Source organism: Melanotaenia boesemani, chromosome 12, assembly GCF_017639745.1.
Source record: "Melanotaenia boesemani isolate fMelBoe1 chromosome 12, fMelBoe1.pri, whole genome shotgun sequence".
Classification (NCBI taxonomy): Eukaryota; Metazoa; Chordata; class Actinopteri; order Atheriniformes; family Melanotaeniidae; genus Melanotaenia; species Melanotaenia boesemani.
Genome location: NC_055693.1, coordinates 4,439,204 through 4,461,198, shown reverse-complemented (window position 1 = coordinate 4,461,198; position 21,995 = coordinate 4,439,204). Strand labels below are relative to the sequence as shown.

Genomic DNA, 21,995 nt, shown 5'->3' with positions numbered 1-21,995 from the left:
TACTACTGCACAAGTTGAAAAACAAATACATATTTTTCTCATTTTCCAGATGAAATAAAAAAGGAAAAAATGATGGATGGCTTCAAACTTTTTCATAGGACAGTAAATATGATCAGAAACTGTTGAAATGTTACACCCTCATTAGATAGTGGCTTTTCAGTGACAATGCAGTCACATCATTATACATTTACTAGTTCAGCCTACAAATTTACTCTAAAATGGACCCTAACCTACAAAATGAACATAATATTTTATCAAAAAAAGAAATGAAACTTGCGTTTAAGACTATAAAATGTTTACTAAGCAACAAATCATGTGATAAGTAATCTGATTTTCAACAGAGACCTAAACAAATGGACTCTTTGCAGCTGCAGGAGCCTCCGTCTTCGTTATTTTCCTGCACTCCTGCATCAGTTTGAAATGGAAAACTACATCAATATTTTTATATTACATAGTGCACAGCTGCAAACAGAGATAAAGAGGTTTCTGTTTCATCAGCAGAGAAGGAGAACCCAGTGTGTCCCCCAGTGTTGACGGGGGTGGGGGTTGTTCTGTGGGACTGCCACTGGTCTCTCCTGGCTGGCTGCTGAATCTCTTGGCCAGTCTGCCAGACGTCCAGTAAGCTACTCTGACAGCTCCTAATGTCTCGGCTTCACCCATGCGTGGTCAGGCACTCACATTTACAAATGGCTTCTCCCACTTAAACTTTCTCACATGCATGCATGCCTGTTAACATTTATGTGACGTGGACAGCCTCCTCTGGGTGATAGTACACCATGTCCACTTTCTCTCACCCCTTCTCTTCCATCCCCCTTTAACCCTGCCCATTGGATCTGGAGTGTCCCTCTGTCATCTCTGTGTCCCTGAGGGAGCGCTACATGTGTCCTCATGCCAACAGCAAGTTGTGAGCGCGTGGAGTTGGAGGGAGCTTGTTTCATAACTCTTCCCCTCGGTGTTCTAACAGAGCTGACATGTGTGGGTGCTTGCTGCAGAGACGAGATGCACCCACCTCTGCAAACAGCGATTATAATCGGACCTTTATGGACAAAAGCTCAACATGGGGTGATCTTAGCAAAGTGGGAAGTTAGAAAATATCTCAGGAGACCAAAAAGGAGCTCTGATATTTAACTCACCTGGTTGCCCACCAAGAGGAGGTGCTCTCCTAACAGAAAGTCTTTCAACATGTCTTCCATCACCATCATGTGCTGCAGGGGCACAAACACACAAGTAGTTGAGAATTCCAGACTTCAGCTGAACACACACAGTGTTACACACGTTCTGAAAAATAAATCAGCTTGATGTCTCTTCTCCTTAAAATTGAAGACAGAAAACAGGTCATAGAAAAAGTAGGGCATCCTATTTTCACTCATTTTTTAAATATCTGTCTCCAACACAAGCAGGCAGAGTAAAAGGGCAGAATGAGGACAGAGAGTGGGAAAGAGACCAATCTGGGTCGCACGCCGTCACCAGTTATGCCCGAGGATGTCAGAGTGTCATTTCCTCTGTTGGTTCCTCTCTGGGCATCTTGTGGTTTAGTCACTCTGGGTCTCACAGGAGAACATTAATGACAAAGCAAACAAAAATTGGCATTTTATATGGAAATACCACCAAAATCCCCATCAGCTGTTCACACTGGCTGCTGCAACATCACAGTGAGATGGGATTATACCAGTACCAGAGATAAACTCCGCTTTGGCCTCACAGGTTGAAGCAATTCTTCCTGTGATCTGGTGTGTGGTTACCTGGGGATTGTCATAGAAGAGCACATCGGGAACCTTTATTTTCTGGTTGGAGTTGTAGACGGGAGCCGAGACACTGCCAATGGTCAACACACCATCCTTTACCACACCTGCAGACAAATAACAGCACAGTTATCTGCAGTCCAGCACTGAAAACTCACTGTTTCTCATTAAGGTTTGATATTTCACCAGGGCAAGTTTGTCTAAGACACTTATCTTTCCATCTATAAGAGTTTTTATTTTTTTAATATATGTGCATGCCTACTTTAGTAATGCTCCTTTCGGCATATTATTGTAAAATATGTGTTATTATCTAACTTCTACACCCAACTAAACACATAAAATATTAAGAATAAACAAAAAGTGAGTGTATTATTGTAGCACATGACATGAAAGACATTGGTTAAAAAAAAGGGTTACTACATAAATAAATAAATAAATAAATAAAGAGGAAAAAAAATGCTGAAAAATAATTCTGACCAATAATTTTTTTTTAAAAGTTCCGCTATTTTCACAAATTTAGAAAAAATAAAATAATAAAAAATGCAAATACATATGCACATGTATGTACGCATGCATGTGCACATGCTTCTGATCAAGACTACTACACAAAGTGTCAGCATCATTATTTATCTATTCAAGTTCAATCAAAGCTGCATAAACTGTAAATAAGATCAGTTTGATGTGATTACATTTATCAAAAGCATTATGAGCTGCTGTGCCTATGACTGTATCATCCACAATGATCCCAACAGCAGCTTCTCCACAACCAGCTCATTTAGTGGACACTCAGCTTTCACACGCCAAATGCAACATCACACACACTCAGGTGGTCTTATTGTCAAATCATGACTCATGCATGACTCAGATGAGTCTTTATTTTAAGAAGGTTTTTCTGCTGCTGTGGGTTTTATTAACAGAGAATGAGCATATTTTCAGATTATATTTTCAATACCTGGAAGTCAGTGGATGAGTAAATCAGTTTAAACTCACAATTCTGATCTGATTCAACCTGGAAACATCCAATCAGCAGTAGAAGCATTTTTTACTGAATTTAATTTGGGGGACTGGGACTCACAGCGATTATCCCGGGTGTGTTCAGCCGGGTCCGGTGTGTCTTGTATGGAGCAGTTACTGAGGCTTTTTTCAAGAGAGGCGCGTGCTAGGCTGGGCAGGAACCTGAAACACACATAGATAACACATTCATTTAACTTTATTACTTACATCTCTGTGCTCTCAGACAAAAACAACAGACATGATTCTGATTGGCGTTCCTCGTATACTTTGCCTGCTAGTATCTTAGTATCTTGCACCCTGGTGTGAGGTGCTAGATTGCTTCAGGGGCCTCTTTGCACAGCCTGCACCTGGGATCCTGCCTGGTGTTGTAGATCTGGGCCTCAATTGCCCTGGTACTCATGGCTTGCTCCTGTGCTGCCACGATTAGCTACTGGTGGGACTCATTCATATCCGTCACCACAGTTATCTGTCGGTGGTACATTCCATGAAGGGTTTTGTCCTCCCATGATGGTTCCTCCAACTCCTCCTCCAGGTTCCATAGCCTGAGGCATTCACTCTGTGCTTCCTCCCTTGGGGCCATCTTCCTGATGTATTCATGGAGCTTGGATGTTTCATCTTGGATAGTGGCCCTGATGCTCACTAGTCCTCGGCCTCCCTCTTTGCACTTCATGTATAGCCTCTGGACACTGGATTTGGGGTGGAACCCCCCCATGCATGGTGAACAGCTTCTGTGTTTTAACATCTGTGGTCTGAACTTCCAGCTTATTATCCCAGCAGGGTATCTGATCACTGGCAGGGCAGGGCTGTTGATTGTCCAGATCTTGTTCTTGCCATTGAGCTGACTTCTCAGGACTTGCTTACTTGTTGCAGATATTTAACTGTTGCAGCTTTCTTTGTGGCTTTTTCATGGCTGCCATTTGCCTGTGATATTCCAAGGTACTTGTAGCTCTCCCCAACATCTGCTAGTTTGATGCTGGTTCCATTCCCGAGTCGGTATCTATAGATGGTCTTGTTGATTTGGCTGAGGGGATTCAGGCCTATGCAGAACTGCAGCTGGGATAGAGCATCTCCATGGAAACTCAAGGGTGATCTGCCACAGCCTCACTGAGTTTGCAATGAAGGCTCTTAGAGTGTTGCTGGTCTTGTACAGCTTCAGGCATTCCAGGATCCATAACTGTGGCTTTGAGTCAGAGGCTTTCTGGTTATCAATCCAGGAAGTGCACAGGTTTGTCTGTCTGGTTTTTGCAGTCTCGGGGGACAGTTCTGTCAACCAGCAGCTGATATTTGGCTCCTCTGGTACCTTTACCAATGCCTTTCGGTGCCTCTGTCATGTACTGATCTATGTGCCCACTTATCTTTGACTCCCTGATGAAGGTAAGGGGACATTGTTGTTTTTAAAGGTCACTATGACAACGCCACAGAAAGGAAGGCACTTTAGTTACTTTTAAAGGACAGTGCCTTGGAGATTTTTGTGAAATCTAGTCTTCTCTACCTTATCCAAAGAGCACCTTGGAGAAGAGCTGATGAAAACAAATCCAAAGTTATAGTATATGCCCGAACTCTTGGAGTGGTTTTAAACAGTTCTTTTAAACTAGAGAAGCAAGTGGCTACAGCAGAGTTTTTATCAGCTCAGACACATTGCTATAGCTAAATTCCATCTTCTTGTAAATGACCTGGAAAACTTATTCAGGTCTTTGTTACCTGTAGACTACTGTAATTCTTTGTACTTTGGTCTTGACTCATCATTTGCAGTTAATTCAGAGTGCTGCTGCATACTTGTTGTGTTAAATGTTCTGTACTAATCAATTAGATATTGACATTGTGGGGGTGGTGTTTAAAGCAATAATGCATGAGATGGAACATTTAGAAGTTTCTGTAGAGAGTGTAGTATTTATTTTAAATAAATGTGCTACAGCTAAGCATGGCTTGTATAGTTAATATTATGAAATCAACAATATGATTGGATGATAATTTCCAACCTATAAGGGGGGTATAAAGCAGATAAAAGTTTTATAATGAGTCCATGTTGTCCATCAGTTGTGGTAGTGATGTAATTTCATCGGTCACCTCAGTTAAAGCATCGTCTGTATAAAGCAGTAATTTGTGTTCCTGAAATCCACCACTAATGACCCATAATGTCCTGATTCATCTTGTCACTGAAAGGCACTGAAAGGAAAATGATGGCACTTTCATCAGAGAAGATCAAAAGGTATCGTCAACACTCAGCAGTATGAGGGTGTGTGTTTATGTGCACCTGGAGAGGCAAGCCTTGTTAACGGCGTGAGCGATGCTCTCCTCGGGGTACAGCGAGAGACGGCGGAAAATCCTCAACAGCTGCCTGGTCGAGAGAGACGAGGCCAGGGACTGTGCCTGGGAAGACGAGCCGTACACAAACACTTTATATTGATGAAGCACGTGTAAACAAACTGGTAAAAGCAGACTAACTTACTGTGGGGTCGTTTGTCTTGCGGAGGCTGTGTGTGAGGTGCAGAAGCTGCTCTGCTGCTTCCTTTGGAACATTAGGTGTCTACAAATTGAAACCAAAAAGGAAGGGATGATGTAGAGGTAAGTTTTCTGTCAGGAGAGATGGAATTGATGAGGTGGTTCATGCTTCTCACCAGCCCCTGAATGAGGTCCATCTCTTCGGCTTTGGCCAGTGGTGGGATGGTGTGGTACAGGAACATTGTGAGCAGTTCTGGGCCCAACCACTGCTGACCTTTGCTGCTGTTGATGCTGCTCGATGTGGGACCCACAACAGGAAGCTCTGCCAGGGCCAGCACTCTGAACGACGGATGGATAGGGAAGATTGACCTGAAATTACACGCAAACACACACAGCTGCACACTAGCAGTGGAAGACGTATGCTGTCGAACATCTGTTGAGCCATGTCCAAGTAGCTGTGGGAAGGAGGCTCAAATGGAGTGTGTGAAGGGTGTGTGTGTGTGTGTGTGTGTGTGTGTGTGTGCGTGTGTGTGTGTGTGTGGGTGTATGCGTGTGCGTGCGAGTGTCCCACCCAATCTATGTCAGGGTAAAAAGCATGACTTCTGACAGCTGCTTGTGAACTCCTCTGATTCAAGAGGACAGCAAAGTCCATATCTGTCAAACCGCAGAGAAACCCACGCTGGATATATTTATTCCACTGCAGGCGAAAGTGGGCGCTAACCATCACCATCCTCACTGGATAAATGTGTGGGATGAGATTTCATGCATGTCGATATCATAGGCCGTTATTATTAGCATTACTCCTGAATCCTTTCAAATGCACTTTAAAATCACAGCTAAGTTTGCTTTTCATTCTATCTGTTGTTGGATTAAAGATCAATGATCATATCTACAATATAAATCTGACCAGAAACAATACCAACACACTGCTTTGAAGTCACACCAAGCAATGCATCAGAGAAATATTTTATATATGTATTCTAAAATTAATTTCAAGTTTCAAAATTTTAAAATGCTTTTAAAATTTTTGTTAACATACCTGTTTTTATCCAGTCTTCACAATCTTTATGAATTTTATTTTTTGATTTTATTTCATTTTATTTATGCATGATGTTTTCATTAACTATTTTATCATTTTGACAAAAACTCTCAATAAAATATTTTAATTATTATATTTATATGAATTTTTAAAATATTCAAATATGCTTTTTTCTGAGCCACAGGAATAGAGAAAAAGGAAGTGGAAACAATTATTCCAGACGCCTCACCACAAGCATCCTTCCTGCCAGCTTAGTGGGCTTTTAAAGAATTGCACACACAGACACACAGACACACAGACACACACACACATGCATATACACGCGCACACACAAATGTGCATGTAAACATAAACACATTTCATTAGACAAATACAGAGAACAGAATTTTACTCTCAGACGTAAGTCGCTTTGGATAAAAGCATCTGCTAAATGACTTTAGAATAAGTTAGAATAGAATAGAATAGAATAGAATAGAACAGTAAACTTCAACACCAACAACTCTCACAAATATATACATAAGTTTAAGGAACTACAGTTTTGGTGCATAATGAGTCTAAAAACTCCTGAAGACATTGTTAAACCTTCCCAGATCATTTTGTTAGTGCTCCGTCCTCTCTGCTGCCTCCACTGCTTTCTACACTGCCATCCCTACACTCTACACCCTTCTCTACACCTGATTAAACTCCCTCCCTGACAGGAGCTTCAAAATAAGCTTGATAATATGAAACACTGATGGAGGAGGGACACATATAACACACATAAAGAGTGTGAGACTGCCCTCAAACACATCTTTTCACACCTTCTCATATACCTACAGCTGAGGGATGATGAGGATGAGACAGAGAGCCTTCAAAACACAGGAATCACAAATCTGAACCCCACACTCTTAGTATTTCAACCACTTCTTCATTTAAACCTCCCCAACTTCCAATTTTCCCTTCTCATGTGCAAATAGAAAAACAAACAAACAAAAAACAACAAATAAGAATTCACCTAAAAGAAATACACCTAAAATTTAGCACACTTTCCCACCCTGAGGTGTGTGTGTGTTCACCTCTCCTGCAGCTGCTGGTCAGTAAGCTGCAGCTGCTCCTTCAGAGTCTGGTATCTGTCCCACCTCAGCAGCCTGGAACCATCATAGAGATCCAACTCCCTGTCATGGAGCAACCTGGAAAACAAGGTGCAGTGGAATAAGCTGAGAAGTGTGAGTATGACAAGCATGTGTGTGTGATGTTCTGCATTTATCAGCTGGAGTACCTGGAGAGCACAGCCAGCGTTCCCAGGTTGACAGTGTGGATGGCGTCGAGGATCAGCAGCTTGCCTTCGATAGCGGAGGTGACCAGCGGAGACGGCCTCCACGCTGTGTCTCCGTTGGGGAGGGTGTACCTCTGCTGGAGGAGGTCTCGGGCTGTCATGTCCTGGAAGTCATGGAGAAAGAGGGGAGAGTGTGTGCGCGTGTGTGTGGGTTGGGGTGGTTTAAGGACAAATACATCAGACTTTGCAACAGGTTGAGTTGGATGAGTAAATATCTCCTTTAAAGAAATCATTTTCAACATGTTTGGAACTTCATAAAACTAGAAATGCAAATAACACACCGTTATTAATAGGAATAGATGGAGTGGAAATAGAGAGCGTGCATGAAATAAAATTTTTGTGTGTAATCATTGATGACAAACTCAACTGGAAATCACACATTAAACACATACAAACTAAAGTCTCAAGAAGTATTGCTATAATAAGCAAAGCTAACAACATCCTGGATCAAGAATCACTCCATACTCTTTACTAGTCTCACCATACTTACTGTGCTGAGGTATGAGGCAACAACTACATAACGTTAGTATAACCACTGACTACTATTTAAAAAAGAGCAATACGAATAATTCATAACGTTGGCTATTGGGAACACACAAACTAATTATTCCTTCAGTAAAATGACTAAAATTTACAGACACTGTGGCATATCAAACAACCCAAATAATGTTCAAAATAATCTATTACCAAGAAATATACAGATATTATGCACTATTCATGAGGGTAATTATAATTTAAGGAGGAAAATTAACTTTAATATTCCCTTAATTTGTACAAATCTGGAGAGGTTTTTGTTTTTTCCGTTATTGGGGTGAGATTATGGAACAGGGTAACCATGAATTTGAAGCAGTGTCCAATTTAAAATGAGGTACAAAGACACTATTTTCCAGAGGTTTGGGGATGAGGGAGGTGTTGGGTAGCACTAATGATTGAGAGGACATTGCGCTGGTGTTTAATTCTTTCTTTACGGGCCATTAGTCTGTTTTCTTCTTCAGATTGTATGTGAATGTGTGTATGTAGGTGTCTGTATGTATGTGAATATTTACATTTAACATTGCTGTATTATGAGTATATTAATGAAGTTTACGTTTTTATTAATGTAAAGTCAGAAACCAAATTTATTTAACTGCTAATATCAGGCCTAAGCTTCTAGACAGGTTTAAACCAGAAAGCTTATCAATGTTATTTATTATTTAAGGAGAAGGGGTGGGAGTTCACAAGTTATACTTCTTCTCACTCCCTTTCAAATATGTATTTGTATGTCTTATATTTGTATGCTTGTTTTTTAATTTATGTTGTTTTTCTCATAGATATTTTTTTCATATTCGAAATAAAACAATCAAATGTTTAAATCAATGAGTTGGAGTGAGAGATGGACGGATGGATCGGGCTTCGTCAGCAGTAAGGAGGGCAAAATCAACAGAGGCCCCTAACATGAAGCCGATGTCTTTGAGTTGCTCATTAATTAGAAATTAATTGCTCCTCCATGGCTCTAACATCTACAGTTTCTACAGCATACAGATTCTATTTTTAAATGAACAAAATAGTGGAAAAATGTTTTAAAAACTAGTTTAAAGGTGAGTTTATGATCACACAGTGAAACTGAGCTTTTCCTCTGATCACAAACCCTTTATAAAGCTGCCCCCCCAAACACACACACACATACACACACACGATCCAGCCCAGCTGCTAAATTTGATATCTGTGCTTTACAGATAACAGTTAACGGCACTTTTCTGTTGGAGGGTGTCTGTTGAGCAAGGCTGTCATATTCAATATCATGCCAACATGTCATGACACGGTTGGAGGGTAGAGGAAGGGAAGACGAGTGGCGTTGCATGATTTGCTCCAGGCTGTGATTAGCGAGCTGCTAACTGCATCTAGTTTAAAAACTTCTTAAAGAGAAACCAGCTACCGTTCAACAACGGATCAATGACGAAGATGCTATAATGAGCGAACAGGAATATGATGCTACAAAGATGGGCAAAAAAAATTTGGGTTTCAACTGTTCACAGTGTGACTGCAAATATAAGTAATCTAGTGGTGAAAATGGCATTACAGAATATGAAATTTAACTGAAGATGCAACATCAAAGTGATCTGACAGGCATGTTGAGGTCTTAGTACAGAAGATAAAAGAAATAACTATACACATTATGGTGAACTATTAACATTAGAAGAAATTAGTTTGATGCAGAGCAAGCTGGATTAATGAACAACCGTAAAAAGAAAGACTGGAATGACAATCATGCCAGTTCTTCCAGGTATAATACATTACTGCCTGATAGAAAGGTAAATCAGTGAGTTGTTGCAGTGATTTCCAAATCATTCAAGTTTATATTTATTTCAAAATGGCTGAAAGACTATATATAAATTCGGGTTGGATCCCCTTTTTCCTTCTGAACTGCCTCAATTCTTGGTGTCATAGATTCAGTAAGGTGCTGGAAACACATCTTCTATTGTCCAGTATTGGTGAGTCTGGGTGAATTGTAGCCTCAGTTTCCTGTTCTTAGCTGACAGGAGGCACCCGGTGTGTCTTCTGCTGCTGGAGCCCATCTGCTTCAAGGCTGGATGTGTTGTGTGTTCAGAGATGCTATTCTGCAGACTTTGGTTGGAACCAGTGTTTATTGGACTTCCTGTTGTCTTTCTATTATCTTCAACCAGTCTGCCCATTCTCCTCTGACCTCTGACATCAACCAGACATTGTGGTCCAGACAACTGCTGCTCACTGGATATTTTCTCTTCTTCAGACCATCTCTGTAAACTCTAGAGATGGTTGTGTGTGAAAATCCCAGTAAATACTCAGACCAACAACCATGCCACATTCAAAGTCTCTTAAATCTCCTTTCTTCCTCATTCTGATGCTCAGTTTGAAATTCAGCAAGTCGTCTTCACCATGTCTACATGACTAGATGTGTTGAGTTGCTGCCATGTGACTGGCTGATGCGATATTTAGGTGTACCTAGTAAAGTCTCTAGTGAGCATAACGTCTTAAATTCAGAGCTTTTGAGCCTGTCTGTAAGGTTTTGGTCAACATTAATTTGCTCATCTCATGACTATATATCCAGGATGCACATCTCTCTGCACGTATGCAGCATGTATGGATGTTTCTTCATCTCCAAAGTTAGAAACCGACTGCTCATGTCTACTCTTATTTATTATCATAAGTACAGTTGGAATGACTGCATCATGATGAATTTATTCATGACTGAAATGACGTGTTTAGGCCTAAAAATCTACAACTATACATATATTATTTGAATGTTTCAGCCATGCTGAATCATCATCAGCCAGTTAAAAACCTCTCATATCCCTTTATGTAAATATTCTGATTTAAATATAAGCCTGTGGGTTGTCAATTAGATATTGCTGCAGCAAAGAATTATGGGAAGGCTTTATCTTTTCTCCTCTAATAAAGGACAGTCCAGTTTATCATTTACTGCAGGAAGGAAATGAAGACGTGGATGAACTGAAGCACTGAACCAGATGCTTTCAGCTTAATTCAAAAGACAGAAAGAAAAATAAAGACGGTCTGCCCACGATATTTGTTTTCCAAAAATGGACTTTTCAGAGCTTCAGAATGCCCAGTGCAGGATTCTGCAACTCCCGCAGCACAAGTCACCCCTGACCTTAGCTAGCTAAAAATAGCTGCAGCATGATACATTCATACATAATGCTTCAGCACGCCCACTTCCTGCACAATCACAAACACAAAGCCAAGGAGGAAATCTGTGGAGCATCTTAAACCACAACCTTCATGGCTCCATAGTCAATTATTTTTAATCATGTATGAGCAATAAACAAATTAGATGCGCTTGTGTTGAATGTCTGGGTAAACAGACAAACAGCTTCCTTCTGATGAAAACAAGTTTGAGTCACCATCCCGGTAAATTCCAGACTTTTCCAGGCTCCAATATAAAAATGATTTTAATGACTATGAATAACCAAGTTGTTACCACCACAATACAACAAAGTTTAATTTTTGAGCCAAGAAGCAAGGACAAGCATCAGCATCTACACCCAGAAAAACTTCACTGTATTAGCCTCATTTATAATAAGTAATCTGAGAAAGCTTAAAGGTCTGAATTTCTTTTTCTGTGCAGCCATGTCTATTTTAAATGGGTGTTAACTAAATTACAAAATCACATGGCAGCAACTCAATGCATTTGAACATTTCTACTTGACTAAGATGACTTGGGAAGTACAAACTGAGAATAAAATGAGGAAGAAAGAGGATTTAAGTGACTTTAAACATGGCATGGTTGTTGGTCTGAGTATTACAGAAACTGCTGGTTTAACCAGCACAGCCTACCTGAGTATTGTTGCTGACCATGTCCATCCCTTTATGACCACAGTGGAGCATCTTCTGATGCTACTTCCAGCAGGATAATGCACCATGTCACAAAGCTCAGATCATCTCCACCTGCTTTCTAGAACATGACGATGAGTTCACTGGACTCCAACGGCCTCCACAGCCACCAGATCTCAGTCCAGTAGAGCAGCTTTGGGATGTGGTGGAACGGGAGATTCTCATCATGGATGCAGCCGACTAACCTGCAGCAACTGTGTGATGCTGTCATGTTAATATGGAGCAGAGAATGCTTCCAACACCTTGTTCAATCTATGACACCAAGAATTAAGGCAGTTCTGGGGAAAAAGAGGGTCCAAACTAGTACAAGAAAGGCAGATCAACTTAAGTGACCACTTAGTATATATATCTCAGCCGCCTGGTTGGAATATGTGGCTGGTGGTACAGGAGCATTTGTACCAAGTCTGCATTGGAAGTTCTAACATGCCTCCAAAGCGGTGGAAAATGACAGAGGGGAGATCCTAGGAGACTTTCAGATCCAGACTGAAACTGGTAATAGCTAACCAACCAGAAATGTCAACAAACCCCAGAAGACAGCAGCATTGACTGATGCAGCAATCCCTAACTACAGCAACATCAAAAAGGAACAGGAGAAACTTGAAGATTACCAGGGGCTGAGGGAGGAAGTTGAAAAGATGTGAGGAGTGAAGGCAGCAGTGGTGCCAGTGGTAATCACAGCAGTCTGGAAAGCGACTCCTAACTTGGAGAGCAGCTCCAACAGATCCCAGGACTACAGAGCAGATCTCTGCTCTAGGAACAGCTAGGATACAGAGCAGAACCCTCAAGCCCCCAGGCCTCTCGTAAAAGTCTAACTTTAGCTTAGCTGTTTTCATGATGACTTCCTGGACTGGATTGATAGTTTCATGTCCACCTCAAAACACCATGATGTTATTTTTTTTAAACTAAGGTCCCATTAAAAGTCAAACTAACTATAAACCAGTCTGTTTAAAGCAGGACTTACTGGTGATTTCCACGTTGTAACCAGATTGTTATTAGTCTGCACTAATATGCCAGCCTTTATATATGCATTTTTAATTTCCTCATTTCTAGTCTTCCATGCTGTCTTTTTGTGCACATATGCACACATGGAAAATGAAAAATGGCAATGGAAACCCAGCTAGTGGCAATGGAAACTCCAGTGGGTGGAACAAACACATTTCTAATCTAAGTCACACTGCTTTGACTCTTTGTTTATCAGATGGATATGTGTAAGGGAAAGCATTATGAAAGCCTGAATTGTTAATCTAAGTGAACGAAATTAAATAATTATGTGTGAGAAAAAAAATACTGCTGCAAATGTTGCACAATGTAGGTCAACTGACAGGACTGACAGATGGGAAACGCCTGAATGTCTCATATATTATTTGAGGCCTGAGGCTCAAAAAGTGGTCATACTTTTTCCAACACTTGCTCTGTTGTGCAAAAGCAAAAACAAATACATTTTAAAAGTGGTTGCTTACCTGGTAGAGCATGACAGGCTCTATGCTGTAGCCCAGCATCTCAGCAAACTCTCTGGCAATCACTGACTTGCCGCATCCCTTAGAAATACAAAATGCCCGTTATTAAGTTCAAACAGTGTATGTGTTGAAGGTGAGAAGGCTTCAGCGTACGTCAGCTACCTTGGCTCCTATCAGACACATGTCCTTCACCATGTGTGACTGCATCATCTCAGCCAGCAGCTGGCAGTGACTTGGTGTGTTAACAAAGGTGGAGCTGCTGTTGGGTGCACGTGGCTCCTTGGTGCCTGCTGGAACCTGACATTTGATGAAGACAAGAACTAGCATGAAAGTTATTTTAAAAGATATTCCATTAAATAAACCTTTATCAACGAGCTGAGCAGCATCATTGGTACATTTGTGGCAACAACAAAAACTGAAAAAACAGGAGGGGTTGGGATGAAAAAACATATTGAGAAAAAAATATATGCCAGATTTCCCCAAAGCATGTGGAAAATTAATCCAAGGTTGAAGTTTTTGGCCACAGTTGCAAAACAAAAACACTTTACATCACCCAACAAATATCATACCCATGATTATGCATGGTGGTGGCAGTTTCATGCTTTGGGGTTTTTTTATTCAGCTGGAACTGAGGCTTTGGTCAAGATGAAAGGAACTGTGACAAATACCAATCATTCTTGGCTCAAAACCTATAGGCATCTGCTAGAAAGCTGAAGCTGTGGAGAAATGTCACCTTTTGACACAACACTGACCCAAACGTACACCCAAAATCAACAAAAGAACGACTTCATCAGAATAAAATTAAAGTTTTGGAATAATTTGTATTTAGGAATAAATACAGGCAAATTCTGAAGTAACTCTCGTTGCAGGTTCTGATGTTGGGATGTGCTAAAGAAACACTTAAGCAGTTTGAGGTAAAACACTTAAAAGAATAGCGCACCCCAAAGTGTGATTTTAGCTGTAAACAACAATATATGAGTTTATTATGATGAAAACCACTTATTCTGTTGTTGAAATCTACATTGTGAACCATTATTATTATAATCAGCCCAAAATGTGTTGCAATGTACACTTTTCACAGGAGTTCTTTCAACATTGTGGAGGTGGATTGTTTTTTGTCAGCCAGCCAACTTTGCCTCACTTTCAAACCTTCTGAAACTTTGGAGTCATCATACTACCATCACTCTGGAATAAGGTGCAGTCTGTTTTTAGATGTAACTGTCCAGAGTATTTATGCTGACAACATGATGCTGCTACAATAAATGTGAAGTCTTTGAGAATAAGTAAATGCTTCCTTGTGAATATGTATTGCTCTCCATCTGTCAAATACCTGCTGAGCTGACCATGTCACTGCATATATCCGACCTACACCCCGCCCCCGGCTCACCCCCACACCCTTCTGAGTCTCTTGCACTTTTTTTCAAAATTTTGCAGCGGGTGGAGTTACTCAAAAAGCAGGAGATGTAGGAATAATCTAGTCAAAGTCCAGACCTTAATCTGTCTGAGAGTCAATGATCTAACTTTTATAACCAGGTGGAACCCTGGTGTTTAAAAGATTGAATGAGCTGCAACACTGCTGCCTTCACGACTTGGCAAAAGTCCCAGGAATTAAATGTGTCAAACTTATAGACATAACAAAAATAACCACAGACATAACCAACAGACTTTTAAATCTTATTTTGCAGCTTTAAAGTGGTAGGAATGTCGTTTTAATTAAATGATGTTGGGAAAATAGGATAAAAATCTATTTCAATTCCAGGTCCTGGCTAGAAAAAAAGGTAACTGTCTGGCTCACCTGGAAGGTGACGTCCTTGTCCCCAACACGTACTGTGACATCTGCACGGCCTTCAGCTTCTTTTGAAGTGGACACATTCAAGATGGTGCCGGATGCTAGCTGCTGGCGACCATCCAAAAGCTCGAATCGCTGTGAAAGATGTTATGCATGCTAAACTAAAGTAATTTTAGATTAAAATCTGAAAGGTGATCCAGTTCTTGACTTACGCTCAGCACGCCCTCAACAGCAGAGTGTCCATCCTTGCCCAAGATACTTTTATAAGGGTAAAGCCTCTGGATTAGCTGCTGGGAGGACAGTGTGGGGAAAGTGTTCTGCAAAAACAACAAAAAGAAAACCATTGGTCATCTTCTTTCTTTTTTAAATGTGTAAATCCTGGATTTCTTTCTTGAGTCTCACCAGAACACGGAGGGCAGGAAGCAGGTTGTCCACAGGGAAGTCGGGGAGGCCCAGATTGGATGATTCCTGGGAGCACAACGTGGTGGCGAGTGACAGCAGCTGAGACACCCTAACACACAGGACACAGCATGAAAAACTGCAAAGATCGTAAGGAAGCCATTTTAAAAAAACCTCAGCTTTACCTTTCTGCAGCCACATTTGGTCCTGCTGCATACAACAACTCCAACTGGTCCTAAACAATATAAAGAATGTAACAGCGGTTCAGCTTTTCATGCAAAACATAACTCCTTCTATCGTCTTATTGGTGGTGCTGGATTATCAGAAGATTCCTGCACTGACCTTGAATGGCAGGTAATAGATGTCTCTGGCCTGAAAGCGAGAGCGGAGAGGAGGATCCAGAGGGTTGCCCTTGTATTTGGGAACAGGAAGCCCAAGAGCAATAACCCGAAAGTCCTCGCTTACACGGACAATCTTCCAGCTGTCCAGCTCTTCTTTGGTGTGCTCCTGCAAAGTATTAAAGTACAAGAGTGCCATCCATTTTTTATTGTGTATAACAGGGATCACCAACTCTGGACCTTCTGGGCCAGTGTCCTGCAGGGTTTAGATATTTCCCTATCCAATCAAAGGGAATAGTGTCCCAAGTGCTTGTCATCAAGTTCTGCAACAGCCTCTTAATGGCCCATTGATTTGAGTCTGGTGTGTTGCAGGAAGGAAACATCTGAAACAGGGATCATCTCTTGGGCCACCGTCCTTCAGGTTTTAGATGTTTCCCTGCTGCAACACACCTGACTCAAAAGAATGGGTCATTAGGAGGATTGTGCTGAACAACAAGCATTTGGAGATCCATTTATTTTAAATTTGAAGCAAGGAAACCCTAAAAAACCCTAAAATCTGCAGGACACTGGACCAATAGGTCCAGTGGTGGTGATCCCTGGTTTGTTACAAGTACAAACTATGAATCCTACAGCTTTTATGGTGGCAGCATTTCACCCTTAAAAACAGAACTGTAGGAGTAGTGTGAGATTTCACTGCTTTAGTGTGAAGTTTTTGTTTCATAAAATCATGAAAAACAAATGAAGATTTAACAGAACAGCATCCAAATTCCCAGGAGGGAAGTCTGTCACCTTTAAATGTTTCGTTTCCAAAACAGAAGGCTTTCTTTGGTCGAGTCATGTTTGATTTGTGTGGCTGACCTGCAACAGCTTGTCGTAACGCTCAGCCGACATGAGGAAGCGTCCGTCCTCCAGCTGCATCTCTCTGTTCTCCAGCAGGTTGTTTAGGACGGGAAGAACATTTCTCTCTGCCTTCTCCAGTCCCTCCAGGACCAAGACTCTGCCTTTGGTTGCTGCTCTTACAGCACACTGAAGACAAACATGAAAGAAATCAAGATTTCATCAAAATTTTACAAATAAACTGGAATGAAGGGGAAGATGCCAGTTTCAAAAGCAATTAATCTCCAAGTTGAGTCCTCCTTGTCCACTGCAATCAGTTGCTCCACTACCTAGGATGACCTCTGACCCCCGACTCAAAGATCAATTTGACTATCCAGGGGTTCTTGCTCCCTGTGCTTAAATAAGCTTGAAATTAGGCCTTTCGTCAGTTTACTGCACTCAGAGCGTCCTCCAAACTAATCCAAAACTTTCAACACCAGTCCAAGAAAATCGTTCAGGTAGGTTTTTTCAGCTTGTGTGCACATGTTTGTGTGTGTGTGTGTACATGCACTTTTATGAAGAATTCAAAAAGGCACATCTGACGTCAAGAGGCAGGAAACTTTAGCTGTCTGGGTGGACCGCAGCGCGAGCGGCCATGTAATTAGGTTAGCATGTAAATGCGTGGCAGGTTGTGTGGGAGACAGAGCCATAAAACTATAGTGAGGACCAGATGTTCTATATTTAACTCCTGATCCATTTTCAGCACCAACACTGTAATCAGATAATTGTTAGAAATGTGAGTGACGCAGGATGGCGAAGGGCAGAGAAGCACAAACATGTCTTGTGTTCTTCAAGACAAGAACCCAATAGGGAGAAGGAAAACATCCCTGCAGATACTATGAGACAACACAAGGGCTGCTGAAGAGATACATGGATGGGAATTTTAATAGCAAGAATTTGAAGAGAGCGACATCTACAAACAGCTGGATTTATACAATTATAATATGAACAACCACTCAATCATAATTTAAAAACCACTGACAGGTAAAGGGAACAATATTAACTATACAACCTTTTTTATAGTTTTTATAAGCTTCAAAGTCTGGATTTTTACTCTGATAGCTTGAGAGGAACTATCATTAAAAAACAAACTTGTGAACATCAGTTAAGCATGGCTCTAATGAACAACAGTCCTTAAAGACACAGTGTGCAACAATATCAAGATATATGAACAAAAAAATAATAAATAAAAAAAATTTAATTATATATATATATATATATATATAGTTTTCATTACCTTAAGAATAAATTTATACTCATTTGTAAAGTGGGTCCTACAAGAAAGAACACCATATCATATTGTAATAAGGTACATAAGGCAAATAGACAAAAAAGGGTGACAAAAAAAGAAAACCATAGACAAATCAGCAGCTTTAAATGATACTTTGTGGTGGTCATTTCATACTCAACGAGAAGCTTCATCCCTGACGGGGTGGGGATTACTGCAGGGGGATTGTTGTGTTTTTATGTGCAATAAACAGCTGACCAGGTTAGTTCATATTTAACGAGAAACTTTATCCGTGGCAGGGCTGGGTTGTGTATGCAGCAGTGTCCACGTCTTTAAGTTCCACGTGTTGTTTACATTTACATACTTTCTCACCACCTTGTTCCGCTGTTCATTAAAACTATCCGTCCAGCTTTGCATCAGGGGAAATGTGGAAACCACAATTTTCCTCTTCATTCTTTCCCGCATTAACAACACCAACCTCAAATATCCGACCAATCACGCAATACTTCTCAGAGTCCCACAAGAAGAAAGTTCTGCTCGGCTGCGTCGAAAACTGTCTCATTCAGCAAAATGGCATCATTTTGTTCTCGTGGCCTCAAAAAAGTTCTTGCTTCTCATGGAGTATGTAACAGCCTTTAGCCATTGTTAAGGGCGCCAAAGTACAAAAATCTTCTAAAGTTCAGTGGTGCTGCTTTAACCAACTGATACAGATGCAATTTTTTTGTTAAATGGCTTTGGAGAAGATTGCAGTCTCCAAACATAACACTACATATCAGTAATCATTACACACTGTTTTTAGCAATTTAACCTTGAACAAATTAAACCAATGCAAGGTGGAGGAACTGCAATGCAATTTTATTTCTTTTACTATTCTGCTGTTATGTTATGGAGAATGCTTAAAGGTACATGATTCTACGAGGGCCTCCTCAGGCTCACGACACTAAAAGGTTTGGTCAATGAACTGCTGAAAACTTCTAAAAACAATACAATGTTCAATTTGGGAAACTCTAATCTTTGCATTGACGTAGTGGCTACCTTTACATCACTCACCTGAACACCGTCATAGACCAGATACATCTACTGTCTTCACCTTTAGTTGCAACCAACTTAATCGGATTTTACTGTCACACAAGTACAGTTTTGTTTTGCGAGTGAGGTTGTAACCATGGCAACGAGTCATTTCCCTCCCAAAGACACTGCAAACCAGTTACTGGACTGAACAGTTCTATGTTGTTATGGATGACAATAACCCTTATTATCGTTATCATTGTCATTGCAGGCTTTGCTTTGATCATATGCTCAGTTGCAACCTGTTTCTACAAGGTATTAAGGACTGTCTTTGCTCTCAAAGAGGAGTGCTTAGGGGTTAGTTTTTTTTTAACCAAAATGTTGCTGAGAAAAAGCATCTTGCTTATTAAACTCAAAAGAGACCTTTAGATATTCACTGTTGGTTGGGAATGATTCCAGTTCAGTTTTAGTGGAGGTGGTAAGCCTTATATTACTGGAATAGAGACTTATCAACAGTGTGGGTTTGAGGTAAGCTGTCTTACATAAGAGGCTGCTAAATGGAGCGGGGTGACTTGAAATGTCAATATTACAACAAGCTTGCAATTAAATCCATGTGACTACAGCCTTCAGACAAACCTGAAAGCTGGGATGATGCCTTGAATGAAAAAGGACAGGGTAAAAGAAAAAGAAGAAAAAAAAAAAAAGAAAGACCCATAGCTAAAGAGAGGGGAGGGTCACTGAATGCACAGGGACTGACATGCTAAGCCTGTATATAGGGCTCCAAATCAGCACAGGGCCCGGAGGAATACGTGGATGTTCTAGTTAACACACAAACACACACCTCCTACCATCCAAAACCATCCTCAATGAGAGAATCTTCATAATTTACACCCACACGTTATCAATCCTTGAAACAGTTGGAGGATCCAATATTGTGTACTTTTACTTGGCTATTACACCCACGGGCACACGAACACGCAAAACCTCAGCTTATAAAACCAACACATGCCAAAGCACACCATGCTCATTAGATGGTCCGTTCTGAAGAAGTCCTGCATCTTTGCATGAGCCGTTTCCATGGAAACAATGGGCAATTTTTCATTCTGATGAAAGGCTGGATATGTTTCAGATCCGAGGCGTGGACCAACTCTCCTTATTACTGGAAAAGACAGTGTGTTCTGTTCAAGATAGTTTCTATGATTGAACCAGGACATAACCATGAACATCTAAAAAAAAAGCCACAAATGAACAGACTTGGCTCAGATTTCCCATTGTGCCAACACCAGATGTTGTAGCTTCTTATTGCTAGCTTGCTTTGGTGTTGTGCTGCGGAGTTGCACGTTGGTCAGTCAAATCAGCCAGAACTTGAGCTCATACAGAATAAAATTACTCCCACACGGCTCATTTATGAGCTTATCAGCAGCATTGCTTTGGCATAAAGTGAGAAGGAACTACGAATGAAACAAGAGAAACAACAAACTGAAACCCGTGAAACAAACTGCTGGGGTGAAGCCTACGGCTTCTCTTTATTTTCATCGACCTGTCGCCAAGTTGAAAGTAGGGCTGGGCGATATGGCCTATAACTGATATCACAATATTTTTTTCCCCCTTATCCCGATACAAGATATCTATCTTGATATTTTAAAATCTCTTTTAAAACACTGTAAATGATGAACTAAACATAATCATGCTTAAAAAGACACCAGTAGGATTTAAGTAAATTCTCCTAAATCTAATTTTATTGTGATTTTTCTGTTTCAACAAACGTTTTATTCTGAACCAGGGACCTGCTCTCATAAACTTAATAAAGTCAGAAACAGAAAAATCATTCCATCTGAGGCCGATCAGACAAATTGAGGTGTTTATATAATGCATTTTTATTCTGATTGGACGTTCAGTTGGATCAAAATAATGTAAACGTAGCCATTGTCCTGTTGCATGAGACGACTTCGGCCACAGATGGACTCACATTTGACTCTACAATACTTTGGTATCCAGAGGAGTTCACGGTCCACTCAATGACTGCAAGGTGTCCAGGTCATGTAGCTGCAGAACAAGCCCACATCATCATCCCTCCACCACCGTGCTTGACAATTGATATGAGGTGTGCGTACTGATATGCTGCGGTTTTGTTTTTGTTTTGGGGGTTTTTTTGTGCATTCTGATCAAACATCTCTACTTTGGTCTGTCCGAAAGATATTCTTCCATAAGTCTTGTGGTTTGTTCAGATGCAGCTTTGCAAACCTAAGTCATGCTACCATATTCTTTTTAGAGAGGAGCCTTTCTCTTTCAGCCCTTCCATACAAGCCTTACTGGTTCAGTCTTTTTCTAACTGGACAGTCTTGAACTTTAATATTTAACATGCTGACTGAGGCCTGGAGAGTCTGAGAAGTAGCTCTTGGATTTTTTTGGTTTCTCTGAGCATTGCACAGTTTCAGTTTGGGCTGAACTTGGCTGATCTTTTTAGTTTTATACAAGATCCTGATATGTAAAACATTAGAAGTGAAATTACGGTGTCTGAAAAAAGAAGTCAATTTGTTGATTATGCCATTTAAACAAAGGTTTCTTTGTGAATTAAACAGAATTATGAAAAAAGGAAGGGAAGAAGAGGCAAAAGGAAGATTCTAGATTGTTAATATACTAAATTCAATTACTTTATTTTGCTTCGAATTATAAACATGCATTGAGACTTTTGGAAACTCTTGGTCAAAATATATTTTGTAATAAATTATAAAATGGAAAATGAGCCGATTTCCCAAAGGCATTAAAAGACAAAGTTGAAACTTTTAATTTCCAAAACATTTTTAGTCAAATAACATTTTACATAACGTTTTGCAAAATTTTAAAATGAAATAAGTAAAGGAAAATCATGCAAAGGATTTTCAGATAGCTTTTACCCAGGACTTTATTAGCTTGTTAGGGCTATGAAATAATCTCTAACAAGATAAAGTGTTTCCAGGTAGCTGATTTCCAAGATTGT

General features: G+C 40.5%; 1 protein-coding gene across 1 annotated transcript in view; it reads right to left on the bottom strand.

Moving 5' to 3' along the window:
* Nucleotides 1–21,995, bottom strand: part of vwa8 (von Willebrand factor A domain containing 8) — an 89,605-nt gene that overhangs the window by 59,976 nt on the left and 7,634 nt on the right. The window contains exons 5-20 of the mRNA XM_042001539.1: nucleotides 16,762–16,929; nucleotides 15,908–16,072; nucleotides 15,751–15,800; nucleotides 15,569–15,677; nucleotides 15,379–15,483; nucleotides 15,173–15,301; nucleotides 13,540–13,674; nucleotides 13,381–13,458; nucleotides 7,496–7,656; nucleotides 7,293–7,406; nucleotides 5,375–5,567; nucleotides 5,206–5,283; nucleotides 5,011–5,126; nucleotides 2,818–2,918; nucleotides 1,743–1,849; nucleotides 1,134–1,205 (exon numbers count right to left, since the gene is read on the bottom strand). Of these exons, the coding sequence (XP_041857473.1) occupies nucleotides 1,134–1,205; nucleotides 1,743–1,849; nucleotides 2,818–2,918; nucleotides 5,011–5,126; nucleotides 5,206–5,283; nucleotides 5,375–5,567; nucleotides 7,293–7,406; nucleotides 7,496–7,656; nucleotides 13,381–13,458; nucleotides 13,540–13,674; nucleotides 15,173–15,301; nucleotides 15,379–15,483; nucleotides 15,569–15,677; nucleotides 15,751–15,800; nucleotides 15,908–16,072; nucleotides 16,762–16,929 (1,881 nt within the window). The remainder of the gene's footprint in view (nucleotides 1–1,133; nucleotides 1,206–1,742; nucleotides 1,850–2,817; nucleotides 2,919–5,010; nucleotides 5,127–5,205; nucleotides 5,284–5,374; nucleotides 5,568–7,292; nucleotides 7,407–7,495; nucleotides 7,657–13,380; nucleotides 13,459–13,539; nucleotides 13,675–15,172; nucleotides 15,302–15,378; nucleotides 15,484–15,568; nucleotides 15,678–15,750; nucleotides 15,801–15,907; nucleotides 16,073–16,761; nucleotides 16,930–21,995) is intronic.